General features: G+C 35.6%; 3 protein-coding genes across 3 annotated transcripts; 1 reads left to right on the top strand and 2 right to left on the bottom strand.

Annotated features, from left to right (window-relative positions):
- Positions 1 to 74: 74 nt before the first annotated feature.
- On the bottom strand, positions 75 to 2,620 carry LOC123876474 (probable asparagine--tRNA ligase, mitochondrial). The gene is made up of 3 exons (XM_045922751.1): positions 2,408 to 2,620; positions 1,306 to 2,313; positions 75 to 637 (listed from the first exon to the last, which is right to left on the bottom strand). Exons 1-3 carry the CDS (start codon positions 2,531 to 2,533, stop codon positions 380 to 382), a joined length of 1,392 nt encoding a protein of 463 aa, XP_045778707.1. The 5' UTR covers positions 2,534 to 2,620; the 3' UTR covers positions 75 to 379.
- A 461-nt stretch (positions 2,621 to 3,081) lies between these two features.
- On the top strand, positions 3,082 to 12,819 carry LOC123876475 (Krueppel homolog 2). The gene is made up of 7 exons (XM_045922752.1): positions 3,082 to 3,237; positions 5,707 to 5,870; positions 6,667 to 6,851; positions 9,190 to 9,257; positions 9,709 to 9,842; positions 10,081 to 10,299; positions 10,712 to 12,819. The coding sequence occupies exons 2-7, from the start codon at positions 5,710 to 5,712 to the stop codon at positions 10,713 to 10,715; spliced, it is 771 nt and encodes a 256-aa protein (XP_045778708.1). The 5' UTR covers positions 3,082 to 3,237; positions 5,707 to 5,709; the 3' UTR covers positions 10,716 to 12,819.
- A 1,133-nt stretch (positions 12,820 to 13,952) lies between these two features.
- LOC123876263 (40S ribosomal protein S3) lies at positions 13,953 to 16,390 on the bottom strand. The gene is made up of 4 exons (XM_045922472.1): positions 16,271 to 16,390; positions 15,668 to 15,971; positions 14,856 to 15,076; positions 13,953 to 14,154 (listed from the first exon to the last, which is right to left on the bottom strand). The coding sequence occupies exons 1-4, from the start codon at positions 16,301 to 16,303 to the stop codon at positions 13,984 to 13,986; spliced, it is 729 nt and encodes a 242-aa protein (XP_045778428.1). The 5' UTR covers positions 16,304 to 16,390; the 3' UTR covers positions 13,953 to 13,983.
- Between the last annotated feature and the right edge of the window lie 3,940 nt (positions 16,391 to 20,330).

Here is a 20,330-nt window from a genome sequence, read left to right as displayed (position 1 = left end):
AGAACTTGGTTATACTTCTACTCTATTAAGGAAAATATGTTCTAAATCTTTCAAATGATAGGAAAAACAAAGTGACTAGTTCATCAATTTATTTCATAACATATTCTCATTTATAATCTATATACAAAAATTGAGGAGCTGACGAACAGAATCGCACTATGCACGAAATTTTAAAGGACAGCTTAAAATGGGTAGCCTATGATAGCATTAGATGTTTAAAAATGCCCTTTTTGGATAGCAAAGCCCATTTTCATAGAAAATAATACTTTCATAACTGGATCAAGCCACTAGATTTAGAAGTGGACTTTAAAGTTCAGTTCTGTTCACCAGCTCCTGAATTTGTTTTAACCACAGTGATTAATAATAATTAATTTATAATTTACATATCACAATTGTGTGGCCACCTCGGAAAGGGCAAAGTATCCTTGATATTAGAAACATTACACAAAACTTGCATTATTCTCTCCAGTCCTAGACCAAAGCCACCTGTAGGTATATTTCCAAACTTTCTCAGTTCTAGATACCAGTTTAACTGTTCTGATGGTAGTTTGCTCTTTAGTTTGTCATAATCATCCTCCCTGAGACTTCCGCCAACTATTTCTCCTGTTATTGGTGCTAATAGATCTAATGCATCCACCTGAAATAAGAAACAATTGTCAAATGAGATTAATTTACAATTAGTTTAAACACACTGAGAAAATTTTGTAACAAATCCGGCTATACCAAGTCCCAAAGACTTTATGTGAGCAAAATAAAATTTAGCTGGACATATTTGGCCCCTATAATACGGGCTGTCCTAGTTTAGGGGCCAGGACTCCACGAAATGCGTGTATCTAAATTTGTGAAATAAATTTTCATTTTCATTTTTTTTTTCATTAACCTAGTTGTTTACTATTAACCCAGTACAAAGTGAAGACAAAGTACACTTGTGTGTGAGTGACACAATGCATAAACACAGCCTGTAAAGATATTAATATGGGGTTTATACACCTTTTGGCACATTTGAGCATACTTCAAAATGAAGGCTCATTACCACGGTTGGTTTAAACATGCAACTCATCACACTAATATTATAAAGGAGAAAGTTTGTGTGTGTGTATGTTTTTTACTCCTTCACGCAAAAACTACTGACGGATTGGGCTGAAATTTAGAATGGAGATAGATTATACCCTGGATTAGCACATAGGCTACTTTTTATCCCGGAAAATCAAAGAGTTCCCACGGGAATTTTAAAAAACCTACATCCACGCGAACGAAGTCGCGGGCATCAACTAGTAAAAAGATAATCTAAACATTACAACCAACCTTTGTATCATCCAAAGGAGATTCCTTCATATAAAATGATTTCATATCTTTGGGCCACTGAGTTATAAAAACTGGTACTTGACAGTAATCTACTAGAGCCAGCTCCTGCTCTTTATTAATACCTTCTTCTGTTACAATTAGACCTTTCTTACCTAGAATATTTCTTGCTTCATCATAGGTCAGTGTTATAAATTCTTTTTGCAGCCATGTAGGCGGTTTATTATTCTTATCTATCAGGAATAAATCTGATTCATTACTGTTTCTAGTTTGTAAAAATAAATACTTTAATAAATCTTCTATAGCATCTTGCAGTTTAAGTATACTATCACAGAATGCAATTTCCGCTTCCAACATATAAAATTCTGATAAATGCAATCGAGATCTGGAGTTTTCTGCTCTAAATGTAGGTCCTAGTGTGTATACATTACCCATTCCTCGACAGATAGCTTCTAAGTGCAACTGTCCTGATACAGTTAAGTATGTTTTGGTACCAAAATACACTGTATCTCTATTCCTTCCTTCTTGCATCATGGCTTTAACAGTTTCATCGTTTTCCGGCTGCACTTTGAAGACCTCGCCTGCTCCTTCACAGTCGTTAGACGTTAATATTGGAGTGTTAATGTGCATATAGTTATTAGATGCAAAATAATCATGGATATGCTTTGTAAGTGCATTACGCACTCTCAACACGGCAGAAAAGTAATTCGTGCGTGATCGTAAGTGTAAGTATTGTCTTACGTATTCGGGAGGATGTGCAGTACGTGGGTTGAAAGGATATCCATCTAGGACCACACATTTACCGAGCACTGTCACATTTTCTGCGAGCAACTCCAGCTGGCCTCTAGGACTTTTCGATAGCTTCCCAGCGATGTGGACCGAACTTCCATACGTCAGAGCGTCTGTTTTGAGGTGTTTTGGAATAAGGATTTGCAATTTTTGAGCGCAGGAACCATCGTTTACGTCCGCGAAAATGTGATCTTTTTGAATGCGCAAACTCTTTACCCAGCCCTGAATTACAAAAGCAGAATGTTAATATTTATAACATGTATTCAGAGGGGTAAAATAAATAAACGAAAGTGACTTGAATGAGTTAATACCTAACCTTAATTTCAGCAAGTTCACCGACGTTAGCTTTTTCCAGTACAGAAGCTATTACACTGTATTTTTTATGACTTTGAATTAAAACTAAATACTTTCGTAATTTAATACATGCTCTTTTACAAAGCATTATGTTGCATATATGTAAAAACCAAAATATAATTACAATTGTAGGTACCGAATTGAATTTGTATTTACTTTTTTTTTACATTGACATATTGACACAGTAATCACAATTGGCATTGACAGAGGGTTGATAGGACTCAGAGTCCATAGATACCATTATTTTTTTTTGGACTTCGTCTGTGGTAGCGTTTACTGGCGCGCGTGTTATGCCTTTTTGGAGTGTTTTTTTGTTAGAAGTGGCCGGCTTTTGTGTTCTGCTGGTGTTTATTGGTGGTGGAACTGACTGGGAAGCGCTCTAAAAGGGCGCCGCGTGTATGTCGGCGGGCGCTGCCACAGACGAAGTCCATACTTATAGTTTCCGTAACTTGTAATAACTACAAACTTGACATTGGCTAATCAGTGTAAAGCCAGACGAAAGAGGAAAAAAAACATTTTTTTCCCACCCGGCGTCCCCACACTGCTTGTTGTTTGATACAAGCATGAAGCGGCTGCATATCACGATAATAAATCAAAATTGTAGGACAACGTGTGTGTGTCAGGTGTCAGCCAGCGTGCTGTATGCTGTCAAATTATAAATGTCAATTCAATTGTCAAATACGAATTTTATAATCATGTTCACCGACCTATAAAAATTAGATAAGTTTTCTAAAGAAATTAAATATATTTAGTTTAGTGTTATTGTGATTTACGCCGCTATTTAAACGAAGTGTAAGTAATATAACTATTTTGGACATTTTAATTTAACCTCTATCGACACTGACTACAACTAACTTATATTTAATTATCCTTAAAAACAAGTTATTCTGCGTCATAATTGTAAGACGAACGTAAAAATTAGCATTTCGTTTCATGTTATAGCTTTAGTTATACTACTCAGGTTAGTTTTTATCATGATTATCTAGGGTCCATAATCACAGCTGATAGAAAGTGATGATGTAGCCAAAGATTAAAGATTACGCAGCAACCATCGATGTAGCAGCGACCGAATAATATGTCGGCGTTACTGAGACTGAGTTAAATGGAACTTGTACCTAGTTTTCCCATAGAGATTAAAAAAATACTAATTACCTACATAGCCTTAAGTTGTATGGAGAGTATATGTAGATAATAATCTCGTTATCACACTAAAACAGCTAGCTGATTCACTCCACACAAAAATAACAAGCAAGATGATGTGAATATGTTATAGTGACCTTCTTCATGATTATGTTCTAAAATCTAAATGATGATAAAAACCACATTGAAATGTACCAAGAATATATACTTAGAAGTTATAAGGGTTTATAGTTCTGATATCAATAAGTTGAAGGGCCCTAGTTGCTTCAGCTTGTATTGATTACGCTGGGTAAGGAATGTAGACTCATAACTTTAATAGGTGATCAATTTTGGTGGTCTGAATTTGGTCTTTTCAGTTCCTCTATGTCTTAGAGAACATGTCAAGTTATTAGTTCAGCTTATTATAAAAGTTGAAATCATCATAAGTCATGTATGCAGGAATAAGTAATCCTCAGCAATTAAAGCAGAAAGATAGAAAAAAGAGAATGAACTATACCTAGTCTTTTAGATAAATATACTTATCTTAGATTGAATTATCAGCTCCCATCCAGTCTGATCGTAGTCAAAACTTAACAAGCCAGTTCTTTGAGCATACTCACGAATTGCTCGAAAACTTTGAAACCACATCATCTCAACCCATCATTGGCCCACTATTGAGCACAGATCCCCTTTAATTTAAATTAAATTAATTTAAAAAAATGTTAAATTTCAAATGGAGATAGATTAGACCCTTTTTTTTTTTCTCGTGAGGAAAATCCGTCATGGATACCACCGACCACGGGGGAGCACAGTGGTTATGTCGGACTCCTACCGACTAAAAACCTCACGAAGTTCCACCCCACCGCTGATGACGGAGCACAAGGGACCCTGAATTAACATATAGGCACTTTTTATCCCAAAAAATTAAAGAAATTAAAAAACCTATATTCACACAAATGAAGTTGCTGGCATCAGTAAGTAATTAATAAAGTGTTGTGACAGAGTTGTTTGATTAATGACAAAGATACCTAATTATTGATAGGTTTTTTTTCCACCTTGTGATAATGTCTGTATCAGCAGATTACAGTACATTGTAGTGTACAAAAGGTCAGGTAGACTTGTAAGTTATTTAAACATTCTTATGTATTTGTGGATGTTTTAAACATACCAGCATATTTATGAAAGGAACCTGGAATAATTTGGAAAATAAACTTCTTATCACACTATATTACGGTTCTGTACCTCAAAAGGGTTCAGATGTTAATGATATTAAGTGGGGCCGACAGCGTAACAGATAAAACGAAAAGGTCAAATTTTGACATTCAAAAGTCGGTCACCCATCCAGTTACCGACCGGGGTCAACGGTGCTTCACCAGCGTGATCGCTTGACATGTGTTGTCATTTGTCACATCTAGGCCGCACATATAAATATCATAATGCTATCAACTTTTGGTAGAATTAATGGCCGCCATTTTCACAAGTGAGTTTCTAAAGACGAAAGTGAAATCTGCCTTTCCCTGACATACTTATTACAGATGAAATATCATGCTACCATTTCTTTACTGAGATCGTATTTAACTAATAAAGTAATGTGATATTTTTTGTTTTCTTAAAAGTAGCTTTATAAATAATTATGTATGTTTCAATGATATTATAATTAGGTACTTAGGAATACTAATTCTTTAAATTTTTACATTGGGTTCAAGAGTAAATTATGGAATAATCTTATATTATTTTATGTATCCAGTTTTGTTTTTAAGTTACATCCAGTTTCAGTCTTCTTCTCTCTGGGCTGGTTTCCGCACTTAAACGTTTCCGTCTGTTGTGCGTCAGTTTCAGTCTTTATACCGTTCTAATTCTGAGAGGAGACCGGCGATGGGATGATGATGATCAGTACAATTATTATTGTAGAAAATCACTTGTCTACAAACACAAAAAAAAAATGGCAAGGCTTCCGCGATCTGTGTTTCCTACCAATTACAATTCAGGTATCTATAAAACAAGAGTAAATAGGCATCTTCTAGGCAAACGCGTCTTATCTCAGGCAACATCCTCACTTTCCGTCAGGTGCGATTATGGTCAAGCTTTCGCCTATAATGAATTTAAAAAAAGTAATATCTCAATTCTTTTTTTTTCTTACAGAAAATGGCAGAACCAAACCCACAAGCAGGAGACACAGGCCCGCCAAAAGGCATCCCAGCACTGAAAGCTCATGTTATTGCCAACAAGATAGACGTAGCCCTGTGGGGTATCAGGTTGCTCACAGTACTCTGCACTATTGGATATGTTTTACCCATTTTTAATAAGTAAGTACCCATTTTTAACACAAGTACCTATTTTGAACCCCCAACTCAAAATAGGGTTGTTATAAGTTTGACGTGTGTATCTGTGTATCTGTCTGTGGCATCGAAGCTCCTAAACTAATGAACCGATTTTAATTTAGTTTTTTTTTTTTGTTTGAAAGATGGCTTGATTGACAGTGTTCTTAGCTATAATCCAAGAAAATCAGTTTAGCCATTTGAAAGTTATCAGATTTTTTCTAGTTACTGTAATCTTCACTTGTCAGGGGTGTTATAAATTTTTAATTTACACTTGTTAACAATAGCGTACACACTTTTTAACATTCTCATTTAGCATATTTAACATTAACACTGGTTCAGTTGATGAGTGAACTTTGTGAGGTATTGCTCATCATACACTGCACAATCAAAAGCTATTATGCATAAAAATAAATAAAAATCCGTTTTGGAATGAACAGCTAAAGCCCTTTCATATGATACTCCACTTGGTATAGTTATCTTACTTTGAAAATTGAAAATACTAAATTATTTATTCATGAACATGTTTTAACTTTTTCGTGATGTAACCACAAATTCACAAGTTTCGGATTTTTTTCCTTTTCTTGTACTATAAAACCTACCTAGTACCTGCAAAATTTCATGATTCTAAGTCAATGGGAAGTACTCTATAGGTTTTCTTGACAGACATGACAGACAGACAACTAAGTGACCCTATGAGGGTTCCATTTTTCGTTTTGAGGTACGGAACCGTTAAAATAATAAAGGTGGTGAGTAAAAATGTCGGTGTGTGGTTGTCTGGCAGCGCGTCGGCCGCGTTCTACAAGGCGCTGCTCGCCAACGCGGCGACGTCGGCGCTGCGCCTGCACCAGCGCATCCCGGCGCGCGAGATCGCCGTGTCGCGCGACTTCGTCAACAGGTTCTTCCTCGAGGACAGCGCGCACTACCTCTTCTACTCGCTCATATTCATGAACGTCACCCCTCATATACGTATCCTTTTCAATTACCTCTATAACTGGGATTTTATTCTTATCTATGTCACAAAACTTTAGTGGACTATAATTATGTATTAGAATAAACTAAGGACAGTTATTGGACTATAAATGAGATTTAGAAATTAATCACAAGTAGAAGTTTAAGCTAGAAGTATTAGCCCATAGGCTAGATGGCAGTAGCAATAAAGCTGCCATTATATTATAATGGAGCTTTATAGCAAGGGCAAAAAATCTATGATTGAGAAGCTGGTGAACGAAAAAGTTTTACAGGAGTAGCAATTAACTGAATGAAAGCTGTTAAAACTTTATCGTTTTGATCAAAATCAAGAATTTCAGATGCAGTTTTACCAGTTTTAGGTGGTTTTGCTTGGACATTTAAACTTATGTCGGAATTGAATATGTGGTTGACCAGTTAGTTATTTTACATTTCATTTAATAATAATTAATACTAGTAAAAAGTACATATAGTCAAGTTTTTCGAAATATTTTGTACAATCATTATGAAATGTCATTCACCAAATCGACAGGAAAGCCTGAGTGTACTTATACAAATTCACAGACTAAGAGAAACAAATAGATTACTGTCTATATACAATAAATAAAACAGGCTCCGTCCATTTTAACTATCCACTTCATTTAAATCAAATTCAAATTTTATTTTGTGTATGACAATTTATATTTATGAAATTGTAGTTGAGAAATATAAGCACTTGGAGCAGAGGATGTAAGTTCAACCGTAGCAATAAAAAGATTTTCCTACATACTATATTGCCATGTCGGGGACCCACATCTAGGCATTACAACATTTTGGAAGAAAATATTCTTATTGTTCATTACTAGTTTCACTTTTATGAACAATTCGTGCTGGCTCGTTCTGCTATTTCCTTAGTCTGGTTTTGTATTATGTCAAGGATAACCACTGGACGGCCACGTAACTCGCATACAATTATTTTTATTAAGTACTTATTTTAATTATGCTAAGTAGCTTGAGCCGTCGCATCCATCCATGTTATTTTTTTGTATTCAAATCTGACTATATCATCATGTATAAATTAATTAATGTATTGTGTTTGGTAGTGGTGGTGACTGCAATAGAAGAATCGAATCTTTGAAAAGAGCAACCGTCGAGTTTCTTGCTGGTTCTTCTCGGTAGGAAAGGCATTTTGAGCCAGTGGTAGATGTATTTGAAGATTCTGAAGTACTTGTAAAAGTTCGCACGATGTTGCATATGAATAAAACAGCCATATCTCTTTCAAGCTATCGTGATTCTATCTTGCAAGACTGCATCGTCACTTGCCGTCAGGTGTGATTGCAGTTAATTGCTAACTTTTCTTCAAATAAAATGAAATAGAGGGAGAGAGAGAGACAGCCTTAGAGTTTAAAAGTCCAAAATAAAACGTTAAAATGTTGGAACTTTGGCCCCACCTCCATGTTTAATGAAGTGTTAATTCAGTTAACCTTCACGTTCAATCAAATTGTCGGTATGATCAATGTTTACATTTTCTAAATGGTTTTACACTTCCGCATGGCTGATCGTATTTGGACTTAAGAATTTTTAGACCCTATTGTACATAAAATTTTTCAATTGATAAATAATTAACCTAATCTAATCGCGGTACTTCCGAAAATCTCTGAAACATTAACTTTTGTACACACATTTCGTTTTGTAAATCATGAAATAGAAGCTAAAGTTACATTCAAAATCAAAATGTATGTATTTCACGTAGGTCAACTAGCGTCTCTTACCTCTGTGACTCTACCACTTCAGAATCCAGATTCTACTGAGTAGAGCCGGCAACAAATTCAGCCGTTGTTCTATTTAAATCATAACTGAAAGTTCAGTTGCTTGCTTCCACACAACTTTGTCACTAAGGAATCCCAACCCATATTATAAATGCATGCGTGAAAGGTTTTCGTTTGTCCTTCAATCACGCCGCAATAGAGTATAGATTTTCGTGTTTATTTGGGTATGGTTGAGAACCTGGAGACTGGATCATAAGCTATTTTATATCCCGGTAAAACAAACAGTTTCTGCAGGCTATGCTATTTTTCAAGCGTTTGTCGTTCGATAACGATGCAACAAAATTACAGACAGATGTGCTGATGATACCTAAATTTTCTGTGAAAATCAGAAAAAATTTACCCTTCCATCAAAAAGTATTTTACTAAAACCGGAATTATTCTTCCCTTGAGCCACGCGAGCGAAGCCGCGGGTAAAGGCTTAGTTCATCAATAATTGTATAGTAACTTAGACTTCGTACTTGTGTTTCAACACAATATTTAGGTAGTATTGTGCTATTTATTACTTACTAGATTCCTTGACCCGTGCGCAGTGATATTGATACCGATATTCCTGTTCGCGCTGCTCCACGCAGCGTCGTACTCGCTCACCATACTTGATGTAAGCAATTCTAAACTTGCACTTTTATTTTAAAGAGTGTAATTTTCTTTTTTAACCCCTAACCTGGGATATTATTAGTTTAACATGTGTATTTGTGTCTGTCTGTGGTATTGTAACGCTCAAACGGATGGACCTATTTGAATGCAGTTTCTTTTGATCAAAAGCATGTTTAATTATAAACTAATATTATAAAAAAGTCTGGAAAATCAAAGAATTCCAACGGGATTTTTTAAAAACCTAAAAACCATGTGAATGAAATCGCAAGCATCATCCCAGAGACGGAAATAAGCTACTTTTTGACCTGCAAAATCAAAAAGTATTTTTAAGTAACTTAAATTCACACGGGCGAAGTTGCGTCGAGTCGAATTTTGTAAAAATAATTAAAGGTCTTCTCGTATAGATTTGAAAATCTGATGACGCCTGCTTCTATCCAGCTTTTTCGTGTTTTCAGACCCTAGGACAGAACTCGATGTGGGTGGCTCGGCTGCTCATCTCGCTGGTGGAGTTCCAGTCGCGCAATATCCTGCGAGTCGCCGCGCTCACGGAGATCGTGCTGTTCCCCATCGTCGTTATCATGGCTATCACGTGAGTGTTGTATACTGACGCTAGGGCAGAACTCGATGGTGTTCACGAAAAAATATTAGTTTACTGAGTCACATATAGATGGCGCTGTCCGTTATTAACTTGCAGTGTTGTAGGTACATACACAAGTGTTAGGTGTATTTTGTACGATGGTACGGAATCCTTTGTGTGCGATTCAGACTCGTATTTGTCCGGTTTTATTATTTAGATGAGTATTATCTATGTAAACCTTTTTTCCCAGCGGTAACTGCGGCTACCTAACACCGTTCGTGTATTACTACTTCGTGATGTGGCGCTACGCGTCACGTCGCAACCCGTACACGCGCAACACGTTCCGCGAGTTGCGCGTCCTGGCGGAGAACACGGCCGCGCGCCCCAACATGCCCGCGCCGCTCCGCTCCGCTCTACTCTCCGGCGTCAACTTCGTGTGTTCCATGGCCCCGCCGGTTGAAGTACAACAGTGAGTATACCCTAAAGTGTACACTTTACTCTCTGTTAGAATTTGTAAACTATTTTTTATAACCTTTCAACTTCAACTCTTAAGTTCGAGCCTTTTTGAGCTTCCCGAACTTCTCTAATTATTTCTTATTAGTGAAGCTTCTTGAGCTTCCTTAATTTTTTCTATGCGTCTTAATCATTTTTGCAGAGATTCCTGAATCATTTTATCACATTCTGGGTTAGTTTGGCGTAATGCAGTGGGCTCTTTAGACTCTGCGGAAAAAGATACCACTAGATTTATAGGTCTGAAAAAGTTTAATTTAGAAGAATAGTACACAATGTATAATCACTTCTTTTTTTACTGAAATATGTAACAATTTACCATGTCAAAGATTCTTTTGTCATGTTCTAAAACTTTTTTTTATCAATTGCAGGTAAAGTGCAAAACTGACACTAACATTGGGTGGTACAACGGCGAGCTACCTGAAGTACATAACTGAGTCCATTTTGCATATATAAGGGTCTTTTACTTTTAAGACTGCATTATAGTATTTAAGTTTTCGCTTCCGACACTTTAAAAAAACTGCAGCCCACTTTACACCATAGACGAACGATCTGAATGATCATGAATCTATATATTTATGGATAGAATACCTAATACTTGAAGCAAATACTTACCTACTTATCGCTAACCCACTTCGATTGCCGAGCGAGAGCGAGAGGTCGAACACCACTAGGGTCCGGCCTCTCGCTCTAATTTGTTAGTCGAAATGGGATAGCGATAAGTAGGTATATGCTTCAAGCATGTATTAAGAGCGACCGATTTTACTATACATTCATGATCCATCATAAACCAGGCAACAAGCGATTTCGCTTGCAATATAAAGGACATGAGAATGATAGCGTCAAACTTGCTTTATCACTGTAAACCTGCATTTGTGTACCTACCTTAGGGCATTTAAATACTCATTCTTATTCGATTCGTTTTCGTAAAAATACGATTCTCCGTCATACAAAACGTAGGTGCATAATATACTTGTGCACTCATTTGATTCGTATTTTGACGGATCCGTATAAAGACAGACCAAATTAGTGCACAAGCGTACGTACATCTTGTACAACGGCCACTACGAATCGTATTTTTACGAAAACGAATACGAATGAGTGCAAAAACGCCCTTAGAGATATAGAGACCTATTCAATGATATTATACCATAGCTATGGTGTGTAGATATTACAAGGCATATTAATTTGACACACAAGCGCATGTATTTATTTTCACTTTTTAAATTACAATTGGAGCTTCGTCTCTTTTGAGTTTAATAATAATAGGTTTCTATAATTCTGTAGGTGCGTTATATTGTTTCAATAGGTGTTTGATCGTCACCAACAAAGTTTTGATCACATTGCTATTGTAGTATTGCCATAGTGTAACTGTTGTTATTGACTAAACTTATGGCCAATCTGAGGTTACAACAATTGAGGAGTTGGCGATTTGAATTGTGTAATTGCACGTGATATTTTTTCAGGAGGAACAAAAAACATAATAAAACTGTTGAAACCGTTTTGATCGAAATAACGAATTTTGGACTTAATTTTAGCACAGTTTTAGGCGGTTTTGCTAGGAAATGTGTTCAAGTTTGTGTTCAGTATTCGAAACCAGGCTGCATGGTCTACGACTTTTGCCTTTCCTGAAGGGGATGAAAAATAAAACTAACTTAGTACATATTCGAAATCATGGACTTTAGACTGAATTTTGGCAGTTTTAAGCCGTTTTCTTGGAAAAGAGTAACCGATTTTTATTAAATGGGCCAAAAACATCTGAATTAAAAAGTACCTACCTATTTTGATTGTAAGTCTAATTACACAGTACAAGCTCTTCAATTTACTGTCACACTGCAGTTGTAAATGTTTGGCGCTACGGCCGCGGCCCTTTGGTAATCAATTTGCCAGTAGGTACCCTACTGTCATCCTAATGATACGATATTTCTTTGAATCGATTTATAGCGAAAGCTATGTGTTTTTGCTCACAGTGCTATTTAAAAAACACAACGTTTACATTTTTATACAATTTATATTAAATAAAACATCATTTATAAACTCCATCAGCTATTTTTGGTTGTATTTGTTAATCTAGTATTTTGTTTATTCTAAATGGGACAACTTAAGGTATTATGTTAAGTTTAATTAATTTTATTTAAGATCGAGAAGCGAACAATTTTGGTCCAATTTAAGTTAGAGATTAGAAAATGTTAGCATATTAATAAAAAAAATATTTAAAAGTTTTATGGAGCATATTACATTATTACTATTAATTATGTACAACTATTTTGTCAACGAAATAAGGCGTTAAGGTTTTTGTTTTCTGATCGCATTTTGTTGAAATAGCTGTTTCTTTCATTCCATTTGTGAATTTAATTTACAGAGAAAAAAATTGTGACAGGAATAATTGCCGATAAACATTTTTGTAATAAGTAAGTATTAATGCACGTGGTTTGGGATGGATGTAACTTTGATTTTTCAATAAACGATGTGGTAAGATTTTGTTGTATTTTATTTTCATCATATCTTTCCACGATAACAAGTAGTCTGCATGCGACATATTGAAATAAAACCGACCAAGGGCGAGTTGAACTCGCACACAAAGGATTCCGCAATCCTCACATTGCAAGTTAATAACAACAGCGCCATCTATATGTGATTTCGTAATATATTTTTATACATATGATGTAATCACGAATTCACGGTTTTTCCGAGAACCGTGATTTCGGGTATTCGGTTTATTTCCTTTCCGTGTGCTACAATACCTAGATTTTAGCTAATGAAAGATGACCCTCGACTTTTTTCCAAACTTTTTAGTGGGCAACCCTAAAACGTCGATTGACGTCATCCATTTCTTATGTAAGTATGACAATTTAATTTTGATACTTGGTTTAAATTCGTAAAAGATATTAATATTAATCATGTTTTCTAAAACCATGTCTCTTATTAGCACATAGCTTTTATTATATTACGATTGTTAGCGATACGATATTACATCATTGGTTATGATTTCTGATTTTAACACAAAAAATGTTTCCTTTGATAATAAAACTAGAAGATGTATCAGGGATATCAAAGTGTCTGGGAATCGAACTCCCAAACCCAGTTTTTTCATTTCATTAGCCAGACTCCTCTACCTACCTGCCAAATTTCATGATTCTGGGTACCCTATAGGTTTTACTGACAGACAACAGTCATCCTATAAGGGTTCCTTTTTTCCTTTTGAGGTATGGAACCGTAAAAAGCAAGAGCTACAACTGCGTAGATGACGTCATTAATGACACTACATGTTACATTCATTCGTGCTTGATGAGTAAGACAGAACATTAAATCGCATGAGTAGAAGAGTAACGCTCTAAATGTGAACATTAAGTCCTAGTTTTGCCTTCACTTTAGATGCCAATGTAACACACACACACACAAAATTACGCATGCTACCTCCATGACACCTATTTGGCTCTGCCAGAACAGATTCTAAAAACTGGCAAAGGTTTTGATTGCTTGACTAGTAAATTGAAAAAGATATTACCTTGTTTAGGGTTCGGTACCTCAAAAGGGAAACCGAAACCCTTATAGGATCACTCACTTTGTTGTCTATCTGTCATGTTGAGAAGTGAAAAAAAAATTTGTAAATAGGGTTTTAGTATATTTATTGGCTTATGAGCTAAGCGACGGCCGGCACGGGCGGCACAGGCGCGGGCGCGGCGGAGCGCACGTCGGACGTGGGCTCGGAGGGCGCGGGCTCGTCCTTGGGTTCCGTCACCAGGATGTGGTCGGGCTGCGGCTTCTTGGGGCCGTTCTTGCCTTGCTGGTCCCACGGCAACATGATCTTTACCTGAAAGATAAAAGAGGATAAATTAACGGCTGAAAATTTCAATAATAATTTAATGTTTTTAGTTGGAAATATGCACTGAATATTGGAAATCTTCATTGGGGCCTAGTAGACTATTAGTATTATTACGCGATCCTCTGTATTATAATCCAAATATTGATGGTATTTAGAATAGAATAGAATAGAATAGATTTTTATTCAAATAAACTTTTACAAGTGCTTTTGAATCGTCAAATAATTTACCACTGGTTCGGAATGCTGTTCCTACCGAGAAGAACCAGCAAGAAACTCGGCGGTTGCTCTTTTCAATTGTTCAATTTACAATAATATTCTATACTATACAAGCAATTGATGGTATTGCGATAATATTGACAGATTTCAAAATGTTTGTGAAAATGTTCAACTTGCACCGTACAAGAGCTCATACAGACAAACCCTCCAATAAACAAGTTGGTTCACTCTTCCACAAAATATTAGGCTCCCAGCCACAGGGCTGGCAACCCCTGATATTGTGGATACTTTGAAAGTGGTTTACCATTACCATTGGTTGCATTTTAATGCAACAGCATTGCCCACTAATCCAAAACCAGTCAAGTGCGAGTCAAACTTGCACAAGGGTTCCATACCATCTGCAAAATATACCTATGTACTATATTAATATAACTTTCAAAGATGATCTGTGAGTTAAATAATTCTTAACTAACCTTGATTCCAAGCACTCCCTGTCTGAGCAGCACATGTCGTGTGGCAGTGTTCACATAGTCATTGCACGGGTCTCCAGAGTGGATCATGAGGCCGTCCACAAACTTCATGGACTTGGCTCTCTGGCCTCTAAGCTTGCCAGACACCACCACCTCACAGCCTCGGGCACCAGACTCCATAATGAACCTGAGCACACCATAGCATGCACGCCTAACAGCTAGACCTGAAAGTTATAGGCAAAACATAATTCTTTCCTCTTTTGAACTGTTAAAACATGATTTCTCTTTGGAGATTTCTAGTACTATTTAATAATTATGCAACAAAACCAACATTACTGAAAAGTAGGCTTTTTTAGTTGGTGAAACTAAAATGATTTAAATAAGACAACAAATTCATCAGCGACAGCTATTTTTTATAAATTCTGTGCACACATATTATTATGTTGTCTAGTAAACATACTGAAACTTTTAAACATTAATTCTATTGCATGTGTTCAAACTTCAAATCCATTTATTTGACTAGAAAATACAACCACAGCCAGTATTCACAACTATAATCAAACCACAGTCTAAGTATAATTTTAATATAATACATGGCAATCGCGGGTGCTGACTGCGGATGTGCAGGGTGTCCCCCGCCTCATACCTTGATTGCTACCTCAACCTGTCGCATACTATAATTATGTACTTAGTGTACAATGTTAGAATGAATGTGCTAATTAGCTCATTCATTAATTATAGCAAATGTATAATATCATAGTTTCTGTGGTCAAACAACCATGATAAATACTAGATCTAATAAAAAAGCAACTCACCTCCAATAAGCTTGTATCTGAGAGACTCAGCCTGAGCAATAGCACAGAGACCCCTGGTTGCCACCTTCTCGGCATATAGCTCCACAGACTGCTCAGGAATGTTAAACCTCTTCTGCACCACTGAGGTCAACTCGCGGATCCTCCGTCCCTTCTCTCCAAGCACGCTCTGTGTCCTGGTTGCCATGATGATGATTTCTGAACGGGTCGGTGTAACGCGCACCTCCACACCCGAGTATCCATCTTCAGCCAGTTCCCGAGTAAGGAACTCATTTAATTCCGCCTTGAAAACTCCGTCGCCGACGAACTGTAATACCACGGAGAGGTTATGTTTTGGTTACGTTATTTATTGCAAATTTCGGAATTATCATCACTTGGGAATCGTAAAATAGGGTAACAAAAGTGGCCAAATATAATTTGGGGGCTTGTTAGCAGTAAATCAACGAAAATAGGAAATAAATATTAACAGGACCGTCGCACAAATCCACTCACATCACCGAACGCACTTTAAACATTTTAAAAATTTACTCAAGTACGCATTCGTAGGATTCAAGATTGTATTGGAAATCGTGTATTTAATTATTTCAACACATAATTCAAACATACTTTTCGCTTTTTGGAAATGTTGTTCACCGCCATGATTGCAAAAGGAGCGGAAAACACAAAAGACAATTTTGTGAAAGATAAACGTCAATGTCAATTTAAACCTTTTTTTCAATATTTGTCTTTGGCTCTAGATTCAAGCTACGTCTGTGTCACAAAGCAAAAGGGTTGTCAGTATCAGGATTACTCCTTGAATTTAAGCTAGATAATGTGGCTAATTTTGCTGTCCTAAATCTATTAAAATGATCAGTCTAAATATATTGCTATTCCTTTCATTTCCATGCACAAAAGGATACCACGAGATCTGGACCTGTCAATTTAGTTTTAATTCAGAGATTGTTTACACAGAATAAGCTTTAAAGTGCTTATTTGAGCGGTGAAGGAAAATATCGTGAGGAAACTTAGTTACACACCTAAGGGTTCTCTATAATGTAGTAAAAGATGTGTGGAATTTGCCAATTCACAGTGGGCCAGCAGTACGGTCTAAGCCTTTCTTCCCCTGAAATGAAACCCGTATTTAGTAGTAGGCCAGTAATAAGTTGAGACGCCTACGATGAAAATGATTTGATATATTTACCTTTGTTTCACTATTGTGGGAATTTTTAATTTTTTGACGTTGCCAAGCGTTTTTTGAACCTTAAAATGGAAAGAAAAGGTCAAGTCTAAAATAAAATAAAAAACATTATTTACTCAATGCAATTTATTACTTAAGATCATTCCATTACATACAAACGCACCATAATATATACTTAGCATAACAATTATTTATTGTGGATATTAATAATATTAAAGTGAATAAATTTTAAACATACAAATATGTAAATCAAACTGTATGTAGGTATATGAATTTTTTCTAACAGCAAAAAGAGACGCATTGATGACAAATGGAACACACGGCCAAAATTTAAAACAGTCATAAGTCATAACAATTGCATCAAATTTGAATTATTGCGTTTACAAAATTCATGTGTAGGTATTTCATAAAAAGCATGTGCTTGTTGGAGCAGGAGTGGATTCCAAAAGTTATATACGACTACCACATACTTACGATTGAATAGTAAGTAATATTTGATTTACCATTACAATCACTACAGACAATGTTTGAAAAAATAATGACGTGAAAATATATTTTACAAATTACACATATAATAACATAAATTCGACAAACTCTAATAATAACAATAATAAATTAATAAAACTTCTAAAATTCATATTTTAACTAGTTACGATTCGATAACTTCAGAATATCAGTTATCATATAATGTAAATTGATTAATCTTAAATTAACTATACGCTAAGTGACGCTTACGAAGAAAATAATAATAATTTTGACAACCTTTGCATTATCCCGTTCGATACTCTAATAGCAACTACAATCCTACAAATTATTCTAGGCTATGTCATTGACTATTACATAACAACATTTTATTAATATGGGTATCATCTAAACTAGATATTCCGTTATAATATGGTACGTGTGCATTAGGCAGCAGTACTTGAATGGCATTCGCTATATTGCAAACAGGCATAAATTTCAATTTCTTAGTAAGGCGTGCTCATTGCTCATGCAATGCTCACACTGATCTATTTAATGATGCCACCACTCAATTAATTTGCCATGCGTACTACATTGCCTATATCCTATAAATGCATGCGAACGCAAAACGGTAGCGAAGGCAATTCATACAAAATTCTTAATTATATGTTATTTATATGTTAACTGAATTTAAAGTTAATGAAGCATAAATAACGACTTTACGAGTCAAAGCGAAATTTTAACTTTAGCGTGTAACGTGGGTGCCACTCCTAAAAACTTAATAAAAAAATTAAGTAACTTATTACTATTATGTTCTACTAGATTATACTTACTTAGCTTTTCTGCGAACAAATCGTAAAATACACGAGCACTGAATATGCTTATTATTAAATGGACAGGACAGTGGTTATAACAGTGTTATGCGAAATATACAGGTGATCTTAGAAGCTAAAAAATCATAAATCTTACATCTAATCCAATTTTTGCATCTTATAGTTAACTTATTTTAATGGACAGAATTGCGTGTAGCGTGTTTTTTTATTAGCGTGCTTGCAGATGAATTAGCAATAGGTAAGTATTATATTATAACAAGGCCTGTAAGCATGATTTTTCCCCGAGTTTCAACTCTGGGAAAAATCATGCTAACAGCCTTTTTTTGAGATTTTGGCTTTGTGGACGCAGAGTAATATTATATCGATGACGAAAACAGCGTGCGGACATACAAAATGGAAAGAGATTTGCAATGCAAAAGATCTCAAATGAATTCCTACGAATACCACATGAATAACATGATGCTTAATTTGTTTACTCAAATAGATTTATTATTTATGTTTATCAAAATACAATAAATTAAAGATATACGTGAGTAGCTTGATGATAACTTAGAGTAGAACTAAGTCATGAAATTGCTTAGAGTAGCAAAACTGCTAAGGGTAAATTAATAATAAGTATTAGTATTATTATCTATCATAAGATTATTATTTAGCTAGAAATAGTTTTAAAAGCACGAACTATAGTAGCATTAGGTTTTACTAAAAAGACACTACAGTAGGACGTGAGACAAGGGTTCAAGGGACGTTTGTACAATTTTCTAGAAGGTACTACAAGACTTTGTAACTAGAATTGTCTAGAACATTCTTTAAAGATTTCAACGTTTTTAGCTTAAACAAGATGCGTAGACATATGAATGGTAATGAAGGCAGAGCAATAACATTTTTTTAATTCATACGATAACTGTTTTCTTTCGATGATTTGGGGAGATATTGCGTAATTAACTAGCAATTCCAGAGGTTCTATTTTGACAGAGTTTCAAAAAACTAGAACGCAAGGCCGCAAAGTTATTTTAATAAGGAAAAAAATTGACAATTGAACATAAGCCCGCAAAAATAAAACGATTCGAATTTTGAATTGCATACCTGGTGAATTACGCAACCACTCCCATGTAATTTTACAATAGTTTTGGCACAGATAGATATTTAGAAGATATATTTTTATTTCTAGTGTGCAGTTTAAAGCCTAAATCACAGAACGGAAGGAGCGGTGCCGGTGTGGTGATGCAAAAATATAGCTTTCAACAATTTTTTTTTACAATAAAGTTCAATCGCGTTCTATCCTGGTATGGATTCCCAGCCGTAACACAATATTTAGCATTAAGTACCTAATATTACAAATATCCTCTATGTTCATACTAAGACTTATTGACATTATTTAATTAGCGAAACTTGAAACTTACGCCGCCACAAGACAACAAAGTAGGGCTAGTGAAATTCCTCGATTTCCTGTCCACGCAGATGTAAACGCTCCTCTTACATTTCAATATACACACAGATACATTGGACACCGTAATGAGGACTATCTTTACATGGATAATATTAGAAAAATTGCTTGAAAAAACGAAAGAAGAATATCTGTTTGTCAAGATTTGTTCTCTTAATCTTTGTAAAATTTGGTAGACTATTAACATTTAAACTAGAATATTAATTATTATAGCAGTAACAGTATATACTGTTCAGGCCTGAAATAAAGCAAAATTATTGATGACCGATTAATATTGAAAGGCTGAGGCGCCAGAGAAGTCGTTTTAAACCTAACGAGGCTATTAAAATATGCTGTTTCAGCCGGGAACTGTTCACTATTTGTCGAGGAAAAAACAGACACAGTTGTTGCAGTTGATCGTTTAGCGACGCAACGGAACGCTCGAGGAATCTCGTGTACATGAAAATAATTGTAGTACACCATCGATGTATATGGATTAGCCTTTCCCATACAATTCCGTCCGCAAAAATACGCTTGAATCTTACGTCATCGTCATTGACAAAGTCAATAGACTTTTGCAAATTCTATTGACTTTTTGAGCGCGTTTTTTATCTTCCAAGGGCCCATCCATATACATCGATGTAGTACACTCTGTAAGCGCAATAGGAGAGCTTGAAGCTGTCATAACTGCTTCAAGCTCGCACTAAACGGCCGCTCTAACATTACTTTAGTCTTGTGGCAGTAGCGTTGTTATTTCGCGCCCAAACCGTC

The sequence above is a fragment of the Maniola jurtina genome, chromosome 21 (assembly GCF_905333055.1).
Source record: "Maniola jurtina chromosome 21, ilManJurt1.1, whole genome shotgun sequence".
Lineage (NCBI taxonomy): Eukaryota > Metazoa > Arthropoda > Insecta > Lepidoptera > Nymphalidae > Maniola > Maniola jurtina.
The sequence above is the reverse complement of the archived record's forward strand: the minus strand, read 5'-3'. Positions and strand labels throughout refer to the sequence as shown.